We start from the raw sequence: 26,417 nt of genomic DNA, 5'->3' as shown, positions 1-26,417 counted from the left end.
TTGTGTATTTTATTTGGGGTATGGCAAAAAGATCGAATTGAAATTTAGCACGTACTTAAAACAACGCCGGTGTTTTTGTGAATAAATCGGCTATATGGTCTATGCAAAAATGGTAAACTACCTTATAAGAAGTTTCTTTTTCGCCTCGAGATATTAAGGATATCGAAAGTAACATAGTAACAATAGTAACATGACTAAGCGGTGTCCATTTCGGGCTCTTAAAATAAGAGAGATAAAAAAACCGAAATAAAAAGAATTACATGCAGAATTTCTATTTGACCATAGAGAGAGCTACCATGATTAACAATACGTCTATTAACATCACTAGAATTTGACAGCAGTAAATCCTGTCCATGAACCGTCAATCGTACTAGAGAAAAATTTGCCAAAAAAAAAATGGGTTAAGTTTTTCGGCGAATAAAAATATAATAATTACAACTGAGATCCGCCTGGAAAGAAAGCCATTTAATTGTCAGAAAGAGCACGTGTTCATGACGTGTGCTGTCAAATTCATTCAAGCGTGACACATACGCTGTCCTAATAAAGCATAATAAGCTCCGCTGACAACCAATCAGATTCGAGAATCGTTTTTTAAGTTTGAATAAGTGTTAAAGGATAACAGAACCAATGTGGCAGCCTCGAAGAAAAGCCCTTCATATTCTCACGAGATGGTCAGGATTGTCCCTAGCAAGTTAGCCTACGTGTAGCCGTACCCATCGGCTACACGTAGGCTATAGCAAGTAGATTTACCGCTCAGAGTCTTTCATCGGTAGCTGTCAGGAATCTTCGAAGTAGGTTTGACCTCCGCGAACAAAGTTATCCAAGAATGCACTCTGTCTAAACCTAATAAATGAAATACAGTTATTTTTGATCTCTTACCAGTCTTACGACCTCAGTTTTAAAGAGCAGGGAATGGGGAAATAAAACTCACAATCACTTTTAGTTAGTGGAGCCATCTTCTATTTGCCAGGTAATAATCACGATGGATATAACATCTGCCTCATCTTCGAGCCGCGAGGCTGCAAGGATATCATCCTCCAACGTTTCCCATCCGTCAACTGGGGCGAGCCAGGTAGTCTTGCCAATGGATGGTTCGACAAGCCGCTCTCAAGAAATCACCGCTGGTAAGTTAGTTACCCTGTGTTACCCTGAGGTTTAAAGCGTGCAAAAGCTTGCGTTTTTTGTTTTGAGTTTTGATCAGTTCGTTGCATTATGATGTCCTTTCGATTAGAAATTATTTTATTACTTCGGTTTCCGCCACACGGTAAGTATATTGGACGCTTTTGGAACCATTGAGAAGAACCAGAAAAAATTTCCTCATCTCTTATCGCTCATAGTCAACTTGAAATCAGTAGACAAGCAAGAATTTGCAGGCATTTCAAGCTCGCTTCTCATCTAAGCGCGATTAATTGAAATCTCTTTTCTCCCCAGCTACTGTTCCTAGTGTCCAAAGTAGCCTTGCTGACCCTAGTTTTCAGCCATCTGCACTGGTATTTCGTTCTGGGATTGCTTTCGACTACGACAATTTTCCGCGAATTCTTTCAGTATGCTGGCCAGTGTTCAACATCGAGAGTGGCATGTCGCTGATAGCACGAGATGCCCCCGAGCGAAGCTCAACACAGGTACCAACAAATGAAACAACAACTTTCAATAATGATGTACCGCTCTCGAGTGCGCCGGTCTTTATGTGGGGTCCACCTCATAGCATGCCTGTAGTTAAGGACCCTGTGATGAGCACATCAGAGAAAAAGGCACCTATAGGGACATCAATACGTGACTCCTGCGAGATACAGACCAAAACGATCATCAGTAACACAGATGAATGCGTGAAAACCACATCTGAACGGCAAGAAAAAGCGACCACGGTTCCCCATGTGAGCCAAAAACATGAAGGGTCTTATTATGAACCAGCTGAGTCAACTACATTAAAGAAAGTGGAAATCAGTGGGGAAAAACATTTGCAAGAAAGCTCATTTGACGAAATTCAGGTTAATGCCAATAGAAAACGTTCTGCTAGCGAAGAAGCGACGATCATCAAAGTTGTCGGGCAGAAACGCACAAGGAAACCACTGCAGGCGACGCTTTGTTTGTCTGCTGATAACAAGCAGAGAGGTTTTAAAACACAGGAAATGCTTGGTCCTGCAAATTGTGAGAGCGAAAAATCTGACCATGAATGCCACTGTATTCAGCCAAAGGAACGATCTGATGCGAAAGACTGTGAACATGATACTGTGACATCACCAAAAGAAAGTAAAATTGTGTCGAGTTCCGCAGAAACTAAGAGGGTAGAGGAAGATAGCTCGGTAAGTTTTAAACGTTTGGGAATTGCTCAATTCAAGGCCATATCTGGTGACGACGTGAACCGTCGTAGCCACTTGACAAATTGTATTCCTTCTATTTGATGTAATTACGTATATAGCGACTGTGAATCCTGACGACTAGCAACGAACAAAGACTCAGGTGACATTTGGACGCATTGCGGTCCTATATTTCAAAAATCCATTTTCTATAATTACTTGGTTATGAAACCACACGTGGATAAAATTGGTCAAATTATTTCTTGCTTCTTGCTCTGTTGGGTTGTCAGCTCAGTCGGCAGACGAAAGTAATTATCGTTTGTTTTTGTTTCGTGTCAAAGCGGTTTTTGCTTGAATCGATCAAAAGGTAATTAGTTTAGCATTACTACGCTGCACGATTGACTTAAAAAACTCGCGTTACGTAAACAAAACCCAAAACGATTTTAACTCACCCGTACATGTTATCTTGCGCTTCACATCAGCCATATGTATTTAATTTCGAACCCAGATCTCCCACGGTCAGCGCCCAACAGAGTGAGATCTGAGTACTAGATTAACATGCATTTACTTCGAGCTTTGATTGATTCGCCGGATTGTCTGTGCCCCTTGTAACTGGTCAGAGTGCTTATTTTGATTTTGGTTAAGACACTCAATTGAATATAAAATGTTTAAGCAAGCAACCGGAACGATGATCCTGCTGGTATACGTTGGATCAATAGTGATCTAATCGGCTTTACATATAAAATGAAGAATACAAAAGCAAAAACCGACACAACGTAGGATGATTTTTTGAAGGTGTACTATATTTCGGCTGGCCAAACCAGCCTTCTTCAGGTACAATGGAAATTTTTACATTGGGACGTGTTTTTATGTGTTTTTATTGGGAACGTAAATATCGGCTACATAAAAACACGTTCCAATGTAAAAATTTCCATTGTACCTGAAGAATATAGTACACCTTCAAAAGATCATTCCACGTTGTGTCGGTTTTTGCTTTTGTATTACTCAATTGAAAACCGCTCTATCTGTAGTCAATTGTTGGTTTTGGTTTCACGACAGCCATTGCAGAACTCCGAACTGTGTTTTTGGTCGTTCGTGTGAGTAAACGGGGATTTTGTCATTTTTTCACTTAACTTTAAGAAAAAAGCCCTGACCATTCAAACGCGCTTCTACCAGAATGGGAAAATAAAATGTATTGGGAACGTGATCAGGTTTGTTAGCTTATACGAATGGGTTTAATTTAAACGGAATGTTTATTTGTAGGATTGTAAAGTCACGACAGAAGTCTCACCTCCGCATGCGAGTTCCAACTTGTGCGCCGTAGAGAATGCTCGTATTGTAAAAGAAGACAACGTCATTTCGGAGGCCAATAAAACTGATCACTCGGAAGAATCATACGCGTTTTGCAGTTCTCCTCCTCGCCAGAGCGATAGCGATAGTAATCATTCTGCAGTAAACTTACAGCAGTGCAGTCGTTTGGAAAAAGAGCATACGCAAGAGAATGTACGGGATCTTATCGCCAGAATCAAGTACATCAAGAGTCGACTTGATCGGGCAGAATCTGACTACAGGAAGAAACGCATGTTGAAGGCGATTATTAGTTTACAGAAACGAGTCAAAGCTCTCTTCAAAGGCATGAAAAAAGAAAAGGTGGACCCTGCTAAAGAACAACAAGAGACGAGCAGCTATAATGAAGAACTTCGGGGTCAGGAATTACCGGATGCAAATAGAACTGGTCGGAAGCTTCCAACCAATCACGTGATCACGGATCAAGGTAAACCTGGATTTCAGGAAAAGGAGAAACAAAATCTAATCTAAAGTATTGGAATAAAATTCGATTATTTAACAGCAGACCAAGGATATCTATGTTTTAGCTATTAAAATAGCTAAAATCTAAAATAGCTAAAATCTGAATCTGGCTTATATGATACAATGAATTTTCTCACGGAGCTGCATGTTCTGTTAAGTTATAAGCCAATAAAAAGAAAAACAACTGCTAGTAGTTTGAGAGAACAGTGAAAATACTCTCCAGCAGCATCAAAGTAATATAGAGAGGTTGGGTGCTCGATTGATATTCGATTAATATACTTGAATCTTTCCGCTGTACTGAAAGCTTGGTCAATATAATGGAGATAATTGGAATGTATTTGCACATTTGACGATGTCCCTTACCCCTCTCATCATTGTTTGTCTTAACATGGTTGTTTCATCTCTGAAACTATGGAGCTAAAATGACATCCTTTGGGACGAGTTAACATTGACTGAGCAGAGAAAATCGAAGGGGTGGAGAAAACTGAAATTCGTCGATCGACTATGATGCTTAAGCAAGTTCCTTTCTCTGCAGGTGATGTTTCGCTTCTACTTAATGTTAAACAAGCATCGAAGGATTCTTCGAAGGGCAATACAGGAAGAGAAACCCAGCAGAGCTGTAAAGAGCTAACCATTGTCTCACCGCCTGTCATCGTTGTCAGTCATGATGATGTTACAAGCAGTGAGACGAAGACAGAGGATGAGGTAAAATTGACAACTTTCTGCCATTCTAAAGATGGTGATATAAACTGTAACAATAACAACAACTATAACAACAACAACAAATACAGAAGAGAGGACCGTGGTAGCCTGTCTTTGATATCTTCTAACGGATCCGTGGATGAGATTTCACTTAGGCTTCCGTTCGGAATCGGGTTGGATTGTTCACCTTGCGGAAAAAGAGCTGCCTCGTTCTCTGAATTTGATGAAAATGAATTTCCAAAAGATCAAAGCTTCAAAGCTAAGAAAATGAAAAGGTTATCTTTATCAGACGAGGACGTAAAGAAGATCGACCCAAGATTCCAGGATGTCATGAGCCATATTCAAAGTGTCACGCAAGAAGGCGCTCTAGATGGCTCAGAATTAAATGAAATGAACGAAGGTACGAATGAGTTAAACTTAGAATCTGACGCAGCAAATACGTCACGGAACAATGAGTGTGACTCACTAATCAGAAAGGAATTTAGTTTGAGTGACACAGATTGTGTCACGGTATTCAACAGTACGGATGCAGCACAAGGGATCAGTGCAGTGGACAAAAGGAGGGTACCACTGGGGGGTAACTAAGGGCTGACGATCAAGTCTTCTTTTATTTCTATTTGGCTCGACCGTGGTATTTCTTATCGATTGTACTGAGGCATTGTGCACGAAAAATATTATGGCTGACACAATAGTCCATGGAAATAAAATTATGGCTGAGGCAATGTCCATGTTTAAATTCTCTTCCTAACATTTAGGGTATTAGTGATCACTATATATAAACAACAAAAACGAAAAAGATGACTGAGGCAAGCGCCTCGATTTGCCTGTGTGTATATAGTAGCTATGGCCTGAGATATTTTTCTGAGAGGTTAGGAGGTAACGAAGGTGTATCTGAATTCCTCTTCAAAGCGCTTGAATGGGTGACCGTCAGAGTTGTAGCCAAAGCCCCTGAGGGAGATAAGTAAATCATCAATATTTGATCATTATCCAACTGCAGCGAATACCGTCCGAATAGCAGTACAAATATACAGAGATATTGTACAGTTATTTGTACAGTAGAAAACCTGTTTGCCTTACAGGTAGGCGCGCGCACGCAAAACTGTCACACTCTCCCTCTTTCATTGATAAATTTATTGACTACAGCAGTTGGATAATAAATCTCTTATTAGATGTTTTGGTGTGTAGTATCGCTGTATATTTTTACGAGTTGTGCCGTATTTTGACGAGCCCGTTATTTCTCCATCATTTAATTGATAGGTCACAGTGGTGTATGGGATGGGATGAACATTATAGATGATGCTGCAACTTCTTTTAACTGTGGTGAAAACAAAAGTAATGCAGATGTCGAGATGATCGAAATACCTGAACATAATTCTTGTTCCGAAGAAATGCAAGACATGACTTTCAATTTCACGGCAGTGGAGGATAACTCGAGTGGTCAAGAAGAAAATCATTGCCGTTCTTCTCTGGAAAACGTCATGCAAGAAGAAGATACGCAAGGCTTTACCAGCCCTGCCATACATAATCCAAGTGGGAGACAAGAGGACGTTGATTTGACGCAAAGTTTGCAGATTCGCGAGGCCAGAATTTTGAATCTTACTCGAAAGAGAGATAGGCTTTTGAATCTGACAGGATTCAAATAAGAATCAATATATGTAGATCGATCGTCAATTTCCAAAGTGTTCACATTGTCAGTTGATAAAAAATTTTCCAACCTGTCTCATCAATATTATTGATTAGCTTTGCTTTTTCCTAACCCGCGCCTACATTATTTTTCTTCCAAACAACAACAACAACGAATGCTTTTTATTTTCCTTTTGGTTCTTTTGGCTAGAGTTCTCGATACGTCCTTTTACTTTCTAACCTCAATGTAAGAAATCAGGTTAAACATGAATAAACTATAAAATGGGTGTTTCCTTTTCACGTTTTGTGATTCACTGAGGTAGGACTGAAAGATAATTTGTGTGTTATGTTTTATATATATTTTTTTATTTCTCCTTTTCTTGCTTTTGCGTCCGTTGTTTCATTTACCTAATACTCTTTCTATCCCAAGGCTTAAAAATTGGCGTACATAAGAGCCGATTTACACAGTACGACTCCGACGCATGCGACAAGCTTACGACAGGCCTACGACATGACGTAGAACCATTTACACGCGCAAGACATTTTCACTTACAAATTACTGATATGCAAAAGTTTGCACCGGGATTTACGGAGCGAAATTTCTAACAAACGGTAAAGAAAATATTTTAGCTGTCCTGCGCTTTAAAAAAAAAATTTCTAACGAGATGTTTTTCGCTGTAATCCGTTCATTTCGATCCGAAAAGCGACTTCATGTGAATCAGTCAACAACAACTTCGTCCGCCATTTTGGCCCAAGAAAACTTCACCTTCGTCCCCTACTCAGTAGAAATTTGTCACAAAATACGTCATTTTCTATCGATTTCGGCTACGATTGTCGCAGCGTTTTAAAACATCCTTTAAAATCCTACACGACATTTTTTTGACGTACACAACAGTCGTAAGCGAGTTGTAGGTTTGATTTACACGAAACAATTTATGTCGTGGGCCTGTCGTAAGCTTGTCGCATCCGAGAAAGTCGTACCGTGTAAATCGGCCATAACACCAGCATATCTTGCAATTTGACAAGCTGCTACGTGAAAAGGGCATGTTTATCTGACCAACACCGTAATTTGATCACCAACCGGGGTTTGGCCGATTGATTTTACCGGAGAACAACTCCTTGCAAGGTAAGATACTCTGAAGGTGGGTGGGCGCATTTAACTTCACTTTATTCAAACACAGCATCAATCCAAGTTTGCTATCTTTTCCTCGTAATCATGTGACTTTATAATTAGCAAGCGTAAATTCATCTCGATAAAAAGCCACTGAGGAAATTCTTCAGGTTTTGTCGATAATTTCTACTGAGAATGAAACAGTTGCAAGGACTTATAGACCCGGCGCGCATGACTTTGCAAAAAAGCCTTGGTGGTGTTATCCTATACAAAGTAATATAAAAGGAGTAAGATATTGAAAGGTAGCCAACATACTACTGACCCCAACACAATAACTGTGCCCATTATCAGAAAATTTCGTTCCGTTTGCATCCGTTTTCGTTCAGCGTTTTTCGATTGTTCCCAAGGGGTCTTGTGTGACTTGAGCTTTAAGACTATGATAGAGTACATGGCGGCCATAAAGGTGAAAGGCATGTAAACAACACAACGCTTTGCGCAGTGGTACAGCAACTCCTAGGAAACGAGAACTCCTCAAACATTTCCTTCCACCGTATCTCACAAACCAGTTTCTCAGGATGTTCAACTAGGTTTCTGGCGAGCGGAAATACAACAGCGCCAAATCGATCCACTGCTTTCGAATTAAACTCTGAGTAGACACCATACTGGAGATATTTGGTAAAAACGAAAAGTAACTTACATAAAGCCCAGCCAAGAGGACCTCTGACAATCCAGGTGTCGACATATACAATCCTGTTATAACGCGCGGAAACAGGAACATCAGAAACAGGCGATCGGCCATGGCCATGTTTGATAGGTTTGCTCATGGAAACAGTTGTTCCGATTTTAGTGTTCCCAACCGAAGAGGTGAATAGTACAACGCCTTCAATAAAGGATATATTTTCACAAAAAAAAAAAAACAAAAAAAAAAAAACAACAACAACAACAAATAAAAGCCGTAGGTAAAAGTCATTCCAATTTTTCCTGCCGCAGGATTGGGGCAAAATGATGTTCATTTGCCATTGTGTTCAAGTTTACGGACATTATGACTGTTGTTTTCCTTATTCTCATATTTTATTTCCCAGAATCTATCCGTCCCCTTTTTTTTCTCACCTGTTTTGTCTACCAAGCGCCACATTCTGTATGCACAATCTGAGAAGATTGATAATCGTAATCAGCAATATAATTCACGATTAAAAACGTAGTCTCTAATCAAAAACACTGATATCACAGCGCTTTATTTTAAAAGAATGAGCTTAGTAGCGGAGCTCCGCCGGCCGGAAGGGCCACCAAGCGGAGCCCCATACCCATATTGGAAAGAAAAGCAAATAGCCCGTGGGCCAGGGCCGGTTCTCGGTACCACTCTGGGGGAGAAAACGGGAGTGATATCTGATGAAAGGCTGTATGACGGACTTTTCAAATTTACTTGATAGCAATCGTGAAAGAGTAGCTTTCAATATATTTTGTGTACTTCTTTTTTTCAAAAATATCGCTGTGACATGGCAAAGAGGCTTACATTACAAAAATTATTTTAAAAGATGTCATGAATTAAGAAACATCAAGGCAGACCACAAAACACATCAATGGCGGAAATTCCTATCCAATTTCAAGAATAAATCGCTCCCATGACGAGATTTATGAGACTCTGAAATACCCAGCAGGAGGTGGGTTCTAATTTCCGGTGACGTCATGGTGCTTGTGCTAATCAGATTACAAAGCTGTCATTACTGCACAATTTGTGGGTGTTTATGTAGCCTGCAAGCAGGCTCACCTTTGAGTCGCGCGCGAGCGGAAAAGAGCAAAGCGATCCGGCGGCAAGGAGTCTGGTGAAGAAGCGCCAAGATATTAAAGACAAAAATGGTCACAATGGTAAAAATGGATCACACTTGGAAAAATGGGTCGGTCTTGGAAAAAGGGTCACACTTGGAAAAATGAGTCACACTTGAAAAATGGGTCAATCTTAGAGAAAAAAAAAGTCGCAATGATAAAAATGGGTCACACTTGGAAAAAAGGCAAACATTTGAAAAATGGGTCACACTTGGAAAAATGGGTCACATTTAAAAAAAAATGAGTCACACTTGGAAAAATGGGTCAAAATTGTAAAAATGGGTCACACTTAGAGAAAAAAAGAGTCGCAATGATAAAAATGGATCACACTTGGTAAAAAGGCAGACATTTGAAAAATGGGTCACACTTGGAAAAAAGGGTCACATTTGAACAAAGGTCACACTTAAAAAAATGAGCGACACTTGGAAAACAGGGTCCCACTTGAAAAACAAAATGGTGACAATGATAAAAATGGGTCGAACTTGAAAAAACGTGTCACAATGGTAAAATGAGTCACCCTTAGTAAAATGGGTTACACTTGGAAAAATGAGTCACACTTGGAAAAATGGGCCACATCTGGAAAAATGGGCCACGCCTGGAAAAATGGGTCACACTTGGAAAAATAAATCACACTTGGAAAAATGGATCACACTGGGAAAATGAGTCACACTTGGACAAATGGGTCACACCTGGAAAAATGCGGCACACCTAGACAAATGCGGCACAACTAGAAAAATGCAGCCCACTTAGACAAATGCGGCACACTTGGACAAATGCGGCACACTAAGACAAATTCGGCACACTTGGACAAATGCCGCACATTTGGACAAATGCGGCACACTTGGACAAATGCGGCACACTTGGACAAATGCGGCACACTTGGACAAATGCGGCACACTTGGACAAATGCGGCACACTTGGACAATTGCGGCACACTTGGACAATTGCGGCACACTTGGACAAATGCAGCACACTTGGACAAATGCGGCACACTTGGACAATTGTGGCACACTTGGACAATTGCGGCACACTTGGACAAATGCGGCACACTTGGACAATTGCGGCACACTTGGAAAAATGGGTCACACCTGGACAAATGGGTCACACCTGGAAAAATGGGTCACACCTGGAAAAATGGGTCACACCTGGAAAAATGGGTCACACCTGGGAAAATGGGTCACACTTGGAAAAACGGGTCAAGCTTGGAAAAAAAACGGGTCACACTTGGAAATATGGGTCACACTTGGAAATATGGGTCACACTTGGAAAAATGGGTCACACTTGGAAATATGGGGCACACCTGGACCAATGCGGCACACTTAGACAAATGTGGCACACCTGGACAAATGCGACACACTTGGACAAATGCGGCACACTTGAACAAATGCGGCACACTTAGACAAATGCGGCACACTTGGACAAATGCGACACACTTAGACAAATGCGGCACATTTGGACAAATGCAACACACTTGGACAAATGCGGCACACTTGGACAATTGCGGCACACTTGGACAAATGCGGCACGCTTGGAAAAATAGGACAAATGGGTCACACCTGGAAGAATGGGTCACACCTGGGAAAATGGGTCACACTTGGAAAAACGGGTCAAACTTGTAAAAACGGGTCACCCTTGGAAATATGGGTCACCCTTGGAAATATGGGTCACACTTGGAAATATGGGGCACACCTGGACCAATGCGGCACACTTGGACAAATGTGGTACACCTGGACAAATGCGGCACACCTAGAAAAATGCGGCACACTTGGAGAAATGCGGCACACTTGGAGAAATGCGGCACACTTGGAGAAATGCGGCACACTTGGAGAAATGCGGCACACTTGGAGAAATGCGGCACACTTGGAGAAATGCGGCACACTTGGAGAAATGCGGCACACTTGGAGAAATGCGGCACACTTGGAGAAATGCGGCACTTAGACAAATGCGGCACACTTGGACAAATGCGGCACACTTAGACAAATGGGTCACACCTGGACAAATGGGTCACACCGGGAAAAATAGGTCACACCTGGGAAAATGGGTCACACTTGAAAAAATGGGTCACACTTGGAAAAATGGGTCACAATTGTAAAAATGGGTCACACTTGGATAAATGGGTCACATTTAGAGAAAAGGGCCACACTTCGAAAAAAAAGTCACAATAATAAAAATGGGTCACACTAGGACAAATAGGCAAACATTTAGAAAAATGGGTCACTCTTGGAAAAAAAGGTCACACTTAGAAAAACGGGTCACACTTGGAAAAATCGGTCACACTCGGAGAAAGGGTCACACTTGAAAAAAGGTCACAATTTAAAAAGTGAGTTACACTTGGAAAAAAGGGTCACACTTGAAAAAAAATGGTGACAATGATAAAAATGGGGTCGCTTTGGACAAACCTTGGGATGGAGATTCTCGCCCATTTATATTTTTTTCTCTTGCGTGTTTTCGTGCGTTTAGAGATGCGCCACATTCGCGATTTTGGTGTGGCGATCTCAAACTACGCTTACTAGACTTTTTGAAGATGCTACATTTGGCCCTTTCTCAAATATACACACGTGTATTTCACCTGTGGAAGTCTGTCGCTTTGGACAATGCCTGGGTCAAAGAATCTTGCCCAATTATATTTTCTTTTTACTCGCGTGTTTTCGCGCGTTTAGCGATGCGGCACACTCGCATTTTGGGCGTGGGGATCGCAAACTATGCTTACAGGGCTCTTTAAAAATGCTAGTTTTGGCCCTCCACCAAATCTACACAAAGGTATTTCACTTGTGGAAGTCTATAGATTTGGACAGTGGTTAGGTTGGAGATTCCCACCCAAATCAACTTTCTTTTCTCTCATAAGTTCTCGTGCCTTTAGAGATGCTCCCCACTCGCATTTTAGGTGCGGGGATCTCAACCAGTGGCTACCTAGGTTTTCAAAGATGCAACCTTTAGCCCTCCCGCAAATCTACACACGTGAATTTCACTTGTGGAAGTCTATCGATTTGGACAGTGCTTGGGTAAGAGATTCTCGCCCATATCAACTTTCTTTTCTCTTGTAAATTCTCGCGCGTTTAAAAATGCGCCACACTCGCGTTTTAATTGCCGGGATCCCAACCAAAGCTTACCTAACTTCTTAAAAATGGTACTTTTAGCCCTCCCCCAAATCTACTCACGTGTATTTCACCTGTGGAAAACTATCGACTTGCACAATGTTTGGGTTGGAGATTCTCGCCCATATAACCTTGCTTTCCTCTCGTAAGTTCTCACGCGTTTAGAGATGCACTACACTCGCGTTTTAGGTGCGAGGATCCCAACCACTGTTACCTAACTTTTTAAAGATGCTACTTTTAGCCCTCCCCCAAATCTACACACGTGTATTTCACTTGGGGAAGTATATCGATTTGGATAGTGCTTGGGTGAGATATTCTTGCCCCTATCAACTTTCTTTGCTCTCGTAAGTTCTCGCGCGTTTAGAAATGCGCCACACTCGCGTTTTAGTTGCAGGGATCCCAACCAATGCGTAGCTAACTTTTTAAAGATGCTACTTTTTGCCTTCCCCCAAATCTACACACGTATTTCACTTGTGAAAGTTTATCGATTTGGAGAGTTCTTGGCTAAGAGATTCTCGCCCACATCAACTTTCTTTTCTCTCGTAAGTTTTCACACGTTTAGAGATGCGCCACACTCGCGTTTTAGGTATAGGGGTCCCAATCAATGCTTACCTAACTTTTTAAAGATGCTACTTTTAGCCCTCCCCCAAATCTACACACGTCTATTTCACTTGTGGAAAACTATTGATTTGCACAGTGTTTGGGTTGGAGATTCTCGCCCATATCAACTTTCCTTTCTCTCGCAAGTTCTTTCGCGTTTAGAGATGCACTACACTCGCGTTTTAGGTGCGGGGATCTCAACCAACGCTTACCTAACTTTTTAAAGATTCTACTTTTACCCCTGCCCCAAAATCTACACACGTGTATTTTACTTTTGGAAAACTATCGATTTGCACAGTGTTTGGGTTGGAGATTCTCGCCCATATCAATTTTCTTTTCTCTCGTAAGTTTTTGCGCGTTTAGAGATGCGCCACACTCGCCTTTTAGGTGCGGGGATCTCAACCAATGCTTACCTCAGTTTGTAAAGATGCTACTTTTAGCCCTCCCCCAAATCTACACACGTGTATTTTACTTGTGGAAGTCTATCGATTTGGGTAGTGCTTGGGTGAGATATTCTCTTCCCTATCAACTTTCTTTACTTTCGTAAGTTCTCGCTTGTTTAGAGATGCGCCACACTCGCGTTTTAGCTGCAGAGATCCAAGCAATGCTTACCTAACGTTTCAAACATGCTACTTTTAGCCCTCCCTCAAATCTACATACATGTATTTCACTCGTGAAAGTCTGTCGCTTTGGACAATGCTTGGATGGAGATTCTCGCCCATTTATATTTTTTTCTCTTGCGTGTTTTCGTGCGTTTAGAGATGCACCACATTCGCGATTTTGCGGGGATCTCAACCAATGCTTACCTAACTTTTTAAAGATGCTAGATTTGGGCCTTTCTGAAATCTACATACGTGTATTTCACTTAGCTCCATGTACTAAGTTTCTCCTCGCGCTTTCTCCTTAGCGATACATGCTAATTGTATAAATAGCTGGTTGAAGTGACTAATTTCAAATAAAGAGAAAACAAATTTTTCCCATGCATTTTCTTTCTGTAAGTACTCCTTTTTAGTTTACTGTCATTATTTTCCCCTTTTTTCTTTATTTTTTTCTTACGAATGTCAGTCTTCCATTTCTCCTTTGCCAATATATAGATCCATATTTTCACATTAGAACTGCATTATGCAAACATATCTTTCGAGACATTAATGTTGGGGAATATTTCTGATTGCGAAAAACACGCTCGAAAAATACTTGGTAAAAAACACAAATAGAAGTGGAATGGCTGGCTCTCGATGCGCACGTTACAACTAAGGCTCCGTCCGCACTACGCCGAAGAAATTTGGACACGGAGGTTTCACTCTGAAAACGCATCAAATGTTTTCCGCTCAAACTACGCTGGAGGAATTTAAAAACGCAGTAATCGCCATTCATTTTGGGTTTGTCAGTCAGGGAAATCACATGATTATCGTGACGCCATCGCTCTCGAAAAGCTCTGTTTTCAAAATGTCTCCCGTCCACACGCAAACGCAAAGCCGGTGTTTTCAGGTTCCTCCGGTTTGAAGAGCGTTTTGGAAAAGCTCCGTTTTTGTGACGGATTAGTGTGGACGGTAGGCCTAACCAAGCTGCGTTTTCAAATTTCTCCGGCTTAGTGGAGACGCTGCCTAAGTTATTACGATCGGGCGCACTTAATTTGAAGTTTTCTACACGTGTAGAAAGCAATTTCATGTTTTCAGTTTCGTACGCAAGTGGAAGTTTTGCAAACAACATGCGCAACTAGGCATTTATTTGCCACAGAATATAGAATAAATAAAACAATCAATAATTTAACTTAATAAGGCAAAAACTACTCAGAATAGTAAAAGCTAAACGAACTGCGTTGTGACTAGTCTGCGATAGAACACGTCGTTATCGATTTTGGGTTTACACGCCGAGAAAAGGCGTCCGCTCTCGCAAGCTAAGTAATCACAAAAAATTACAAATTTTATCCCGGTTGTAAAATTCAAAATAGAAAAAACAAATAAGTAAATAAATTGAAAAGAAAAGACAAAAAAGCAGCGAATGATGGGACCAATATTTGTACATATTTTCATTACGAAACATACAATTAAACGTTAAGAAATCATAGTACTAAGCCAGCTTTAAACATAACCATTCAAGAAAATGGTCGTCACGAAATGCCGCCGAAACACGAGCTGCAGGAGAATGTTTCCACACTGAGCTGTTTTTAAGTTCAAACAATCGTTTACGAGTGTTTCTAGAACTTGATGAAAACTCGAAAGGTGTTTTCTATTTCTTTTAGAAACAATGTAAGAACTGAAGGAAGAACAATCACTTGCTTATTTCTATTATCAAAAAGTAAATTCTCTTTGCTCGCTTCATCATTTCGTCAGCAACTCGTGCTAGTCCTGTGTTTCTATTCAGTCATAGAAGTACAGATTGTTCAGCACTCGCTTTCCTATAAGGTGGTCTCTAATTTGCACCATTAACCCAGATAGGGTTGAATTTGTCATATTTAAAATATATAAAAAAAAAAATCAAATTTAATACAATATTTAGTTCTGGTATATCTCGATTTATGAAAATAGTGTCAATGAAAATCTCGCCTTACTCAACCTTTTTTTCTTGCCAGACAATACCTCCAAAGTAGACAGATATAATTATAAAAAAGAAATTCAGAGTAATGGCAGTCAGTTTTTTTCCTTTTCACTTTTCCATCTTCCTTTTCGTACTCTACCGTTTTCTTTTTTATACAGTATTTCATCGCTTGGAGTTATTTGTAGGTCTTAGGTTTCACCTGGCGCAAAGGAATGTATTTTACAATGACACAGTTTTCATAAACCCAGTCATCTATCAAAACCTCAATACTTCAGGAATTTAACACCTCAGTGTACTATAAAAAATCCTTTCAAATTTTCTCGTTTTAAAAAATTAAACAGTTGCCATGTTTAGTCTGGTCAAAAAGGCGGCTAAATCGAATAAAAAGTTTCACAATTGTTCTCAAGGTTTCATCTCATACTACAAGCGTCCAAGCGCAGTGATGTAAGTTTTCACATGTTTTCCAGTCATTAATTCACTTGTTGTTGAAACAATTGTTTCTCTCATTCGTCATCAATGACAATAACGTGAGCTGTACCACAAACCTTGGCCAGTTTATTCTCTAGCTCCATTTGTATCCTGTAGAGATATTTCCTCTTCCACTCGACATTCTCTTGTGCTATTCTCTCTCGGGTGGCTCGAATTTTTGTCACTAGTTCGGCGCGCAGTGCGCCGTGGGAAATCTTGCGGGTATCTTGTTCTACTGGACTCTTGTCATTTCTCTTGTCATCAACATCAAGCAACGTGTTAGGCGTAGAATATCTTTTGGGAGGTGGGCTAATTATTTCGACATCGCCGTCATCTGTGTCCGTTTCTTCATCATCCAATGACTCAGCAACTTCTGCAATGCCTCGTACTGGTGCATCTTTAGTGGATCTTAGCTGACCACTGATGAGCGCGGACACGGACTCTCTTTGGACTGCTGAACCACTTTTTTCAACAGCTTGATTAAATGAAATGTTGGTAAGACACTCATTTACGTTTGTTTCATGTCCTGGAGGCCTCTTTGCGGTGCTAAACTGCTGTTCACAACAGACTAAATAGGATCTGCCATAGAGAGATGTATGACTCATACAATTATGGTAATTTAAATTACTCGAAACGGCTGATGTGTTTTGTGGCACACTGTTGGTAAAATGCTGATCATCTTGTGTAACTGTGTCGTTACTAGGACGCCGAGGTTCCTGAATGAGACCTGGGATTTCGTCACCGTCTGAAGACACTGGAGACAAAACCGTGTTTGACTGATTTGAATGCAGACGTGAAGTCACCCTTCTATCATTCAGAACCTGGCGATCAGGATTTCCTGATCTGCATTTGTCGTCAGTGAGTGAATCAGACTTCGTATCGACATACAAAGAATGTCGCTGCTCAGCTTGGAGTGAAGCTACCCTCTTTTTCCACAGTTCATTTTCAAAATGTATCCAGCGGTCCATCATGCCCTGAGCCCTGGGTGGTGTTGGACTATTGGCAACTTGAGTGGCTTCGGCCGGTCTTTTTCTTGATGAGGATTTTAGTCCACCGTTGTCGCGATTATCATCAGATTTAACATTATACGTCCCTACCAATAGGTCCATAAGTCGTTGACATTGCTGAAGTGGCGGTAACTCTTCGTGTCTTCTGGTCGATGCGTTTGTTGCTCTAGTGCTCAACGGATTTGCCATAGTCCTATTAAATATCTGTCTTTCGACTTCAGATCGCCTGCTTGGTGGCTGATTATAATATGAGGCATTAGCCGTCGACGAAACACGTTCTGCTTTTGAAGCCAAACGACGAGCAATGTAACTCATTAACTTCACTCTCTCTGGATTTCTGTTCCCGCTCATCATCGATTTGTTACTGTTGGCAAAGTTCCCATAACTGTCTTCATCAACAATTTCTTCACTGTCGTAAGGTTGATGCCGAGTTCCGACGGCTTGGTTTCCGTTGCAAGGACTCTGCGATGAGGTATATGTGAACTGTTCATGACTGTGCGCATTCACTTCATCAATCCGTTGATTTCTGTCCACTGGATTTGGATTCACTTTGCCCTGTTGATTGCCGCAACGGTTCCGCGCCGCATGCGTAGGTCTGGGATTGGAGCTTGCCTTGATGGGAACAGCACTTCCTTGAGGCCTGCCTTGTCTATCAGCGCATGTTTGAGAAGACGAGTGCTGCTGACTAACAGGTACACTTTGTGGCCAATGTGTGTCCAGAGGCAGCCCTTTCCGACGGGCTGTGCTTGCTCTTATACCATTCAGTAATTGTTTGAGCAGCTGCCTTCTTTCTGGATTTAAATTGCCACTTTGTGTCCGCATACCATACACGGCTTGACGTTCAGATAAAACTTCATCCACATCCAGTGATGTTGCTTGTTTCTGCCTGCCTTGACCGCCCGTTCTTCTGGAAATTTCATCTAGAACCGGTTGCTGACCTGACGTTGCCTGAGCTTTGTCACCATAGGTCTCTTCACAAAACGTCTGCAGTGCTGTGACACTAAGAGATGTCCCAGAAGGGCACTGTGGAGTAAGCCTGGGGCGAGATGTGCGCCTTGATTGCTTTGAACTGCTGGACGTGACATTACAGGTACTTGCTCTGTTAGACGGAAACTGCTGACGACTGCTTGAGCTTGTGTCGTTGTGTTGCAACTTCAACTTTTCCTCCTCTGGAAGTTTGGCTAAAATCGAAGCCTTTCCCTTTTTATCGGTGTGAATCAAATACGACACGCCTTTGTAGTCGAACCGTTCCACTGCAAACACTTCGTCGTCTACGACAAGAAATAAGTCGTTTTTGCCGTCTGCTTTCGTAAAGGAAAACAAGAGGTCACATGGCTTTTGTGACGTGGAATCTGGAGGAGAATGAAGAGTGGCGCCCTTAGTTTGATTCTTGCGTGACGAGGCACTGGTAGCCATTCTATAAATGTTGACCATTTCCTGCATGTTGACTGATTTGAGCTTTTTGGAAGACTTCTTGGAAGTTTGCTTACTTGAATAAACCAGACTGTGAGTTCTTGGGCTAACCGGAGAGAGGAGTGGGGATATTTGTGACGCACTATCCACCGCGTCATGTCTTGCACTGTCTTTACCCTGCGCATGCTCAGCAACTGTTGCATCAGTCGATGTACAAATGTTAGCTGCGATTTCCGGTGATTTTGTTCCGTGTTTCTTTTGACTAAACAAGCTGGCGTTTATCCATGGAACTGGACGATTGTCCGTGGAAGGAACACGGGGAGTGATGGGTAATGTCCTTGATGCATTCTGCGCATGAACCCTTGAATCTTCGAGCAAGTCACGTTTGCATAAATTGGTGTCGCAAGTCAATGCATTTTGAGTCCGTGACATCAAGGGCGTTTCAAGTGACCTGACCTGGCCAGTATTCTTGGGAATTGCGTGACCGTTGTCATCTTTACAATGGCCAAGAAAGTTTCGATTTGAAACCGCTGTTAAAGTATTCTCGGCGTTTTGTGGAGGGGAAGAATTTCTATCCCTTGTTTCTTGATTTGGTGCAAGTTTCTTGAGCAGTGGTACATACGTTGTTTGTTGGGATTGATGATTCGACTCTAGTTCCGGCGAGCTTGACGTTGGTAATAAAGCTGAGTGAACTCCGACTAGTTTGGGAAAGAAGTTATGATCAAATGCATAACCCTCGCTTAGTCCGGAATCAATACTCTTCAGAGGTCTTAGAATTGGCTTCGCTGTTTCAGGCTGAACGTGATCAGCAATTGAGGGCACCGAACGTTCCTCTTTGTGGCAATCAATGGAAGGCGCTACTACTTCTACATTTTCATCCCCAGTTGTAACTTCGTTCGCACTCGCAACAATTTGGGTCGAACTTTCAAATTGTCTTCTCTTTCGTTTCAAAGCTATTGCGTCATCTTCACCAGACAGATTCCTGTTGGAGCTCTCAAAGCCCTGAAACGATGCATTTCTCACGCAATTGTTGCTTTCAAACGAATCAGCCACTTCACTGACGATATTCTGCAAGCTCGTCTTGCTTGAGAGTAAACGTCTCTCCTTATTTGCCCAGAATGATGGATCGTCCCATTCTTGTTTGATGCGTTTTGAACTTGGCGTGGTCATGTCATGTTGGCTGTCAATCAAGGGACGTTTGACAGAAGAATCGGACGTGGGTGATGTAAGTTGACAGGTGTCATCAATCAATACGTTTTCATGTTTCACTGCGCAAATAGAAGGGATTCCTTCATTTTTAACCGCGCTGCTGAGAAACAAAGGGTTCTCTTTATTCTGTTGTGTTTGCATGTTGATGGAGTACTGAAGAAGATGGATATCTATTCCATAAGAGATTGCATGTTCTTCTCTTCGAATTGGAGGCGAAGGTAACTGAGCATGAACCAAAGTACTGTACAGTCACTAAGATGGCAGTCAGGCCTGTTCCCTGTTAAAAGAAAGAAGAAAATGCACCGACTGATTAGAAACGAATTTCACATATACCGATATCCCTACCTTTATATGAAGGTGTGAAGTTGAAGAAAAATTCGCATATTGAATGGATTTCAACGCACCCAGTTAGACGTGTTTCATATTCCGTGACAATACGGTCATTCTACAAAATAAATATCCTCAATATTTTCTATTCTGATTCCGTGTTCTCTGTTGTGCTGTTTGTGAGCGAAATTGTCATGTGTTCCTTGTTGTTCTGTTTGCCCTGTACTGATCACCAAAATGAAATTTTGCACCATTCAGACTGACTTGGTGTAACAATGATTTATTTTTAGCGCCCAATGTAATTACAAGACATCATCAGACAAGGCATTCAAATCATGTTTGTTTACTCCGCAAAGTTAAGTTAATTACACAGAGCAGGACCTTCTCAGGCATTTCAAAAATTTCCCGACCCATCAAAAGCGATATGATTAAGCTATTAAACCAAGTACACAAGGTAGGAGTTTCTCCTGAGGCTTTTTATTTAGTGTCAATTCCTGACCGATGAAAAACTTTCCTTTAACAAAGAGTTTTGCCACTGATGAAAAATTCTCAAACGGTAAAAAAATATTTCCTGATGGGAAATCTGCTTGTAAAAGTGTGATCTCGACAGACCATAATTTTCCAAACGGTGGCTCGTTGCAAAGTATCCATTCTTCTATTTGTCATTACCCTTTAGTATGACTCTCCGTAAATATTCTTATGTTAATTATCAGTTTAGTGCACGGGTCTCCCGTTCAACCTTCTTTGTCGGTCTTGGATAGTTGAGGTATCTGACAAACACGAGATTTCTTTGCATATTGACGAATAAAGTGGTAATTTTAAGATACTGAAAGTAATTACTTCCTACCCAATCAAAGGAAAATATCAGTTTCCGAAATTATAACGAATAGTAATTTTGCAACTGACACTTAAACGAAATACTAGGAAGAAGGACAAAGCAACGAATGTTTGTATCTACTAGAATTATTTTCTCTTATTTTCAACGTGAAAGCCTTTCGCCTGTTGAATCTGCGGGTCTAAAAAAAAGAAGCAGCAATCTTTATTAATGGCTCGCTATTTACTTAAGGGGTATTCATATCCTTAACAACAAAACGTTTTTTTCGTGTTTTGTCCTTGGCCGTTATCACTTCGAAAGAGTCTCGCCGTTCGTCATCAATCTCTCAGTTCCTCAATGCTCTTTGCCCCCGTCTTAGGACTGAATGACTTCCTTGTGATCTCACTTATATTATTAGCTTTTAAAATTGTCGCCTGTCGTTTCATTAGGCCGCTTCACACCTCAGGCAAAACGTTTTTAATAACAAATTCTCGAACCCAAAAATTCTCGTCTTGGATTCTACTGAAGTGTGATCTCGACAGACCATAATTGTCAAAATCGTGACTCACTGCTAAGTATCTTTAGGTTGATTTTGTCTCGCTAGCTGGAGTGACATCTATCCCATTTCAGTTTGTGGTAAAACTAGATCATGATGGAATGGAATATTTTTAGGACCAAAAAACGGGCAGGGAAACTCCCGAGGACATCCTAATTACAGTATAAGATGAAAGTGTATTGAAAAGGTCAAATTTTAGTGTTTTAGTTTTGTGATATATTTTTTTCGACCCAACCTTTGGAGATCGAAATAAAACTGATTGTTAGCCAAGAAGAACAAAAAGGTTCGAAATGGCAAAGCCCAACTTCGACCCACCGATTGATTCGAAATAAACGGCTATGGTTAATGACTGAAAAAACAAGAGAATGAACAAGGGAAGTAGGTTTGATAACGAAATAACTGGAAATTCGAAATAACCGAGTTCGAATTAATTAGCGTAGTTCAATTGTACTTTCTACATTTTTGTTACCAGTCCATGACTACTACGCCATACTTAGTCAGAACGTTGTACGTTAACAAATTCCTGAAATTGACGATTTCGTGCAGCAGCAAGGATCCATCTCAGCTGAAATAATTGGAGTATGTTATCGCGAGGACTCCTTACATAGAAAATAGCAAGTAGCCTTTTCTATATTGAATTGATGATTGTTGATCATCCAAAGCAAACTTTGTAGCGTAAAATAACAACAATTGCAATTCTAAGGAATATAGACTGCAAGTAGCCTTTTTTTTCTCTAAGGGTCACTTAGATTAGTGTTTTATCATCGCGAACGCTAAAGGGCGACATGGCCGTGGCCGAGTAGGGAAGAAGGCGAGACAAGGGGGGGTAGGCTAAAGTGACTCGTCTCATAATCAGGGAGATATCCTGAATAAAATTGCTCTACTTGGCGGCAGTCTGTAACAAACAGTCATATTGTAACATTTTTGACAAAAATGCCAATGCACAGAACAAAGCAATAACTTTTTTTAAGCTTTTTTGACCATGACTGATTCTTTTTTATCCGTTTTTCCTCCAGGAAGCCTTAAATCGTTTCTTAATATAAACAAGCTAGGAACTTTTGAAGAGATCACTCTTAATTCAAGTAGAGTTTTATGTTTTTAAGAACAAAGAATTCACTATCATTTTCGTATTTCTCTCGTTCGCTGTTATAACTTAAGAAGGTCTTGTTGTTCGACGTCAGTCACTTCCTTTTATGAGCTTCTATGCTCTTTGGCCTCGTCTCACGACTGAATGACTATGTTGTAATATCATATTATCCAAATAGCTGCTTCAGCAGCTTGCTCGTTGAAATTTTCGCCGTGTATTTCATCATGTCGCCTGAAAACGCAGACGGTATATTTATGTGGCGTGAAACTGGAAGCAAAATTCAAAAGCTTTCCCCGGCTGACCAAGAACCTCTAGAGAACACTGTCCTAGAGGGAGTTAAGAATTAACTGATCGTGGTATAACTAAAATCAACAAAATGACCCCAAACACGTACTCACCGTGGTCGGCACCTCTCTCTGCACTAGCTTATAACGAACACTTCAACCATGTTATTTCAAAGCCGGAAAAGTCCTAGGTATAATTCTTCTCGACTGCTGACGTTACTGTCCTCTCCGGTTGGCTCGAGGTTGGCTGCTGTTTCCAGAGTTACCGCGTCCTTTTAATCCAAAGCAAATTGGTGTTAAGCAAGATCGACAGCGTCCGCGTATTGAAAATTGACTTCTTGATCTTAGAAAGTCTGTTAATCAAAGTCCTGAACTTCTCCCGCGACGCGTGAAACTTTCTACGACGTGAGTAATTCGTAATAGCCGGCTTATGTGGCTTACCATTCAAACCTTGACATGATATTCTTGTTGCTTGATGGAAAGTGAAGTATCATCGTAACACGACCAGTCACTGCTTACATGAATAGAATTACTATTGTTTACTTTTTCAGTCAACGCAAATGCGGGTTGAAAAGGATGATTGACGTTAAGAAATCCTGCTTCCTTGTATTCTGTAGCTTTTGTTTCCTGAACACGTGCTGTTTACGTGATAAATTGTTTGGTACAAAAAGATATACATATTCAATTTGTTTATTGAAAAATATAATTAACTGGCTGATAACAAAAACATCAAAACTACCGAAACATCAACAATGAACGAGATAAAATAACACTTGGAGAAAAAGCTCTTCAGAGCAAACTAAATTGAAAAAAAAAACAAAACAAAAAAAGAGCAGATAGTATTAAGAATAACAAATGCTCATATATTGTAGCCTACTGATTTGATTTTACTGCTGTATGCTGATTAACCAGTTCTTTTTCATCAAGTAACTTTGTAGTGCATGCATTCGTTCACGTATCACTGAATGCAACTTAAATTGAAGGAAAGTAAATAATTCAAATAAATATATATCTCAACTAGTATTGGCGGAAGGCAGACCAGTTTGCTATGTACAAGGAAATTAACGCGGCCTTTAGTTAACTGTTTATAAAAAGCTATAATTGCCGTTACTTCAGTTTCAGCGTTTCAGCGGAAACGGATACCCATTCCAACATGCTTTCGGCTATAAAACGTGATTTAAAACCCGAGAGAAATAAGACGAATGACACATAAACGTTATGCTCTGAAAATCGTTTCGAAGAACCATCGATGGAATATAAAATGAAAGAAACAAATCAAGAAATCAAAAAGCTGTTTCCGGCGAAAGGTTTAAGAATATTATACCTAACGAAATACGCAAATACTCGAAATGGCTCTCAGTAAATTTTTTTGTTTCTTTCGCTTATTGTTGCCTCAGAGGTTTCATCGTTCGGTTCTTCGCCCGAGTCGTTTGTCCATATACGCCGGTATTTGAAGATGCAAATCACGGACGTGATCTTTTCATTTTTCATTCTCAGTTGTTTATGATACGCCACTGAGAATGTTGATCGAGCGTAACATTAACAAAGTGCGCTAAAAATATCAAAACCAAGATGTAAAATATTTTAGCTGCGTTTTTTGACAACGTTACGATCTAGAAACCACAAATACTAAGCAGAAGAGTTAGTCTTAAACGCTTCAGTACTGAGACAACGGAAGTGAAGAAGTAAAAACTGAAACAAACTTCTTTTCACTTTCCTCCGGCCCTTAGCAATGCAATTAAGTGCATGTTTAATGTGGCCGGACCTTTATTTCGGTTTCCATTTGTTTTGCTACGTCATGAAGGCGAGGGAAGAAACATACCGAGCTAGTTTCGAAAACGCCAAAGTGGTTGAACGAATAAATGTTGTTCCGGTTGACTTGAGGTCGTAAGACGTGATATAATGAAAAATTTGGCCTAACGTTTTCAGGTTCGTCGTCTGTTCTCTCTCTCTATCTCAAATTTCGATTGTTCCTCTTATTAGTTCATTACTACCTTTTGAAGTTTTGTAACTGACAGGAAAATACCATTATTATTTTCCTTGGATCGAACTTGATAATTTTGATTATCGCAAACAAAGTGTAATCGTAGAACGTGACAAAACTCCGATGTAAACGATATAAAACGTGAACTCTAGAGTACGTCTGAACATACGAATATGAAACGCGCATGTTGCCTGGCTATAAACCAGTTACAAGTAGTGGTAATAAAATGGCCCAGTGAAAAGCCCAGCTGGTCAGTATTCAAGTTGTTACATTGACGGAGCAATGCTGATTGAGCACGCGCACGGGTTTTAAAGTCAAATTCAGTCTTCCTAGCGATATATTTGCGCAAAGCAGACTATATGAATCACTTAAATCTGTTTAATACTTTATGCACAGACTATTTACACTTGGCTTGGTTATTCACCCAATCTTAGTTTACCAGCACAATCACTGACTGTACTTACCACGTCGTAAGTCTTGTCAGCTGTAACTTGTGGAGGCTCGTTCAAGTAGACCTGCTGACGAAACTGAATTAGAGGACATCATTGACCCATATTATTTCTGAAATCGAAAACTATTATGTCACTGTTCTTTTTTTAAAAAAATCGACCTTGTGTGAATCAAGCGAATGAAACTGAAATAACTAAACACGACACTAAACTGACCGCATAATTTGCTACAAGAGATCTTTTTCAGTTTGCCTCTCTAATCGCCAGATTTTTCAGTTTTTTTGTTCCTTGAACATTTCTGTTTTGACTTCAATAATTTTTCCCTTCCCTTTGCGTTGCTCCTAAGTCTTAACCATTCCACGTTCTGTTGGCTGGCCTCCCGAAAAACAAATAAGTAAAAAACAAGTGAAAATTAAAACCACGATATAGCTTTCCGCCCGAGAATTATCAATGCTGGGTGTTTGTCAGAAAGTGAAATTGTCTACTCTACATGGTCTTCAGCTGCCCTGATAGATTCGTAACAGGTCATTCACGAAAGCAATTTGAAAAAAGTATCATATTTTTGATAGTTTATAACAAAAATAAGTTTCGAACGAGCTTCCGAGTTTTCGAGTAGCGTTTTATGTGTGTCAGATATTGATCATTCTCGACAGTTCGATAGTAACCGAGACCCTTTGACCTCTTATTTACAAGCCTGTTTTGTTTTGAAGTGAAATAGCGAAGCCTGGTTGTCACTATGACATAAACACAAGCACAAGCATGCACAGAATGGATAATTACCTTCTTTTTGGTTCCATACCTCCACGACACAGTAAAGCAAGATGGCGGACGATTTTCACTATGACATTGACACAAGCTCAAGCATAAGTATAACGGTAGCGAGGACGCCCAAAACACAAGCATAAGCACGTACGCATGTGCAGAATGGATAGTTACCTTATTTTTCCGTTCCACACCTCCTCGATACAGTAAAACAAGATGGCGGACTTATGCTTATGCTTGTAGCAGCGTGACCTCACTTGGTATAACCAAAAGTACAAGCACAGGAAGAACAAAACTTTTTGTTCTACTTGTGCTGGGGCATATGCTTGTGTTGTGGGCGTCCTCATTAACGTTGTGATTAGCAGTTGTGTTATGTCGAAGTGAAAACCAGGCTTAACACATTTTTTTCTCAATTTTTTGCTTACATATGTTGCATAGTATGATCGTGTGCTTGTCTG

General features: G+C 40.6%; 2 protein-coding genes across 4 annotated transcripts; one reads left to right on the top strand and one right to left on the bottom strand.

The window, feature by feature from the left end:
* Positions 1-974: 974 nt before the first annotated feature.
* LOC110067682 (uncharacterized) lies at positions 975-5,694 on the top strand. Its single transcript, XM_020775049.2, has 4 exons — positions 975-1,124; positions 1,432-2,303; positions 3,561-4,071; positions 4,642-5,694. The coding sequence occupies exons 1-4, from the start codon at positions 983-985 to the stop codon at positions 5,391-5,393; spliced, it is 2,277 nt and encodes a 758-aa protein (XP_020630708.2). The 5' UTR covers positions 975-982; the 3' UTR covers positions 5,394-5,694.
* Positions 5,695-14,770: 9,076 nt separating this feature from the next.
* LOC110068557 (uncharacterized) lies at positions 14,771-25,755 on the bottom strand. Of its 3 annotated transcripts, none has more exons than XM_089293883.1 (3): positions 25,213-25,755; positions 22,879-23,036; positions 14,771-19,973 (listed from the first exon to the last, which is right to left on the bottom strand). In XM_089293883.1, the coding sequence occupies exon 3, from the start codon at positions 19,835-19,837 to the stop codon at positions 16,103-16,105; it is 3,735 nt and encodes a 1,244-aa protein (XP_089150009.1). In that variant the 5' UTR covers positions 19,838-19,973; positions 22,879-23,036; positions 25,213-25,755; the 3' UTR covers positions 14,771-16,102. The 3 variants fall into 3 exon arrangements, with proteins under 3 accessions (XP_089150009.1, XP_089150008.1, XP_089150010.1); XM_089293882.1 differs by lacking the exon at positions 25,213-25,755 and adding an exon at positions 23,206-23,631; XM_089293884.1 differs by lacking the exons at positions 22,879-23,036; positions 25,213-25,755 and adding an exon at positions 20,101-21,311.
* Positions 25,756-26,417: the final 662 nt, after the last annotated feature.

The sequence above is a fragment of the Orbicella faveolata genome, unplaced genomic scaffold (genome assembly GCF_042242905.1).
Source record: "Orbicella faveolata isolate gen_17 unplaced genomic scaffold, um_ofav_v1 contig_25, whole genome shotgun sequence".
In the NCBI taxonomy this organism is placed as follows: domain Eukaryota; kingdom Metazoa; phylum Cnidaria; class Anthozoa; order Scleractinia; family Merulinidae; genus Orbicella; species Orbicella faveolata.
Note: the sequence above shows the minus strand (reverse complement) of the source record. Positions and strands in the feature narration are given on the sequence as shown.

Coding starts and splice junctions, on each gene's coding strand:
- LOC110067682 (XM_020775049.2), top strand. CDS start 983: ATGGATATAACATCTGCCTCATCTTCGAGCCGCGAGGCTGCAAGGATA. Junction 2,304..3,560: donor GGGTAGAGGAAGATAGCTCG/GTAAGTTTTAAA, acceptor GTTTATTTGTAG/GATTGTAAAGTCACGACAGA. Junction 4,072..4,641: donor TCACGTGATCACGGATCAAG/GTAAACCTGGAT, acceptor CTTTCTCTGCAG/GTGATGTTTCGCTTCTACTT.
- LOC110068557 (XM_089293883.1), bottom strand. CDS start 19,837: ATGCAAACACAACAGAATAAAGAGAACCCTTTGTTTCTCAGCAGCGCG.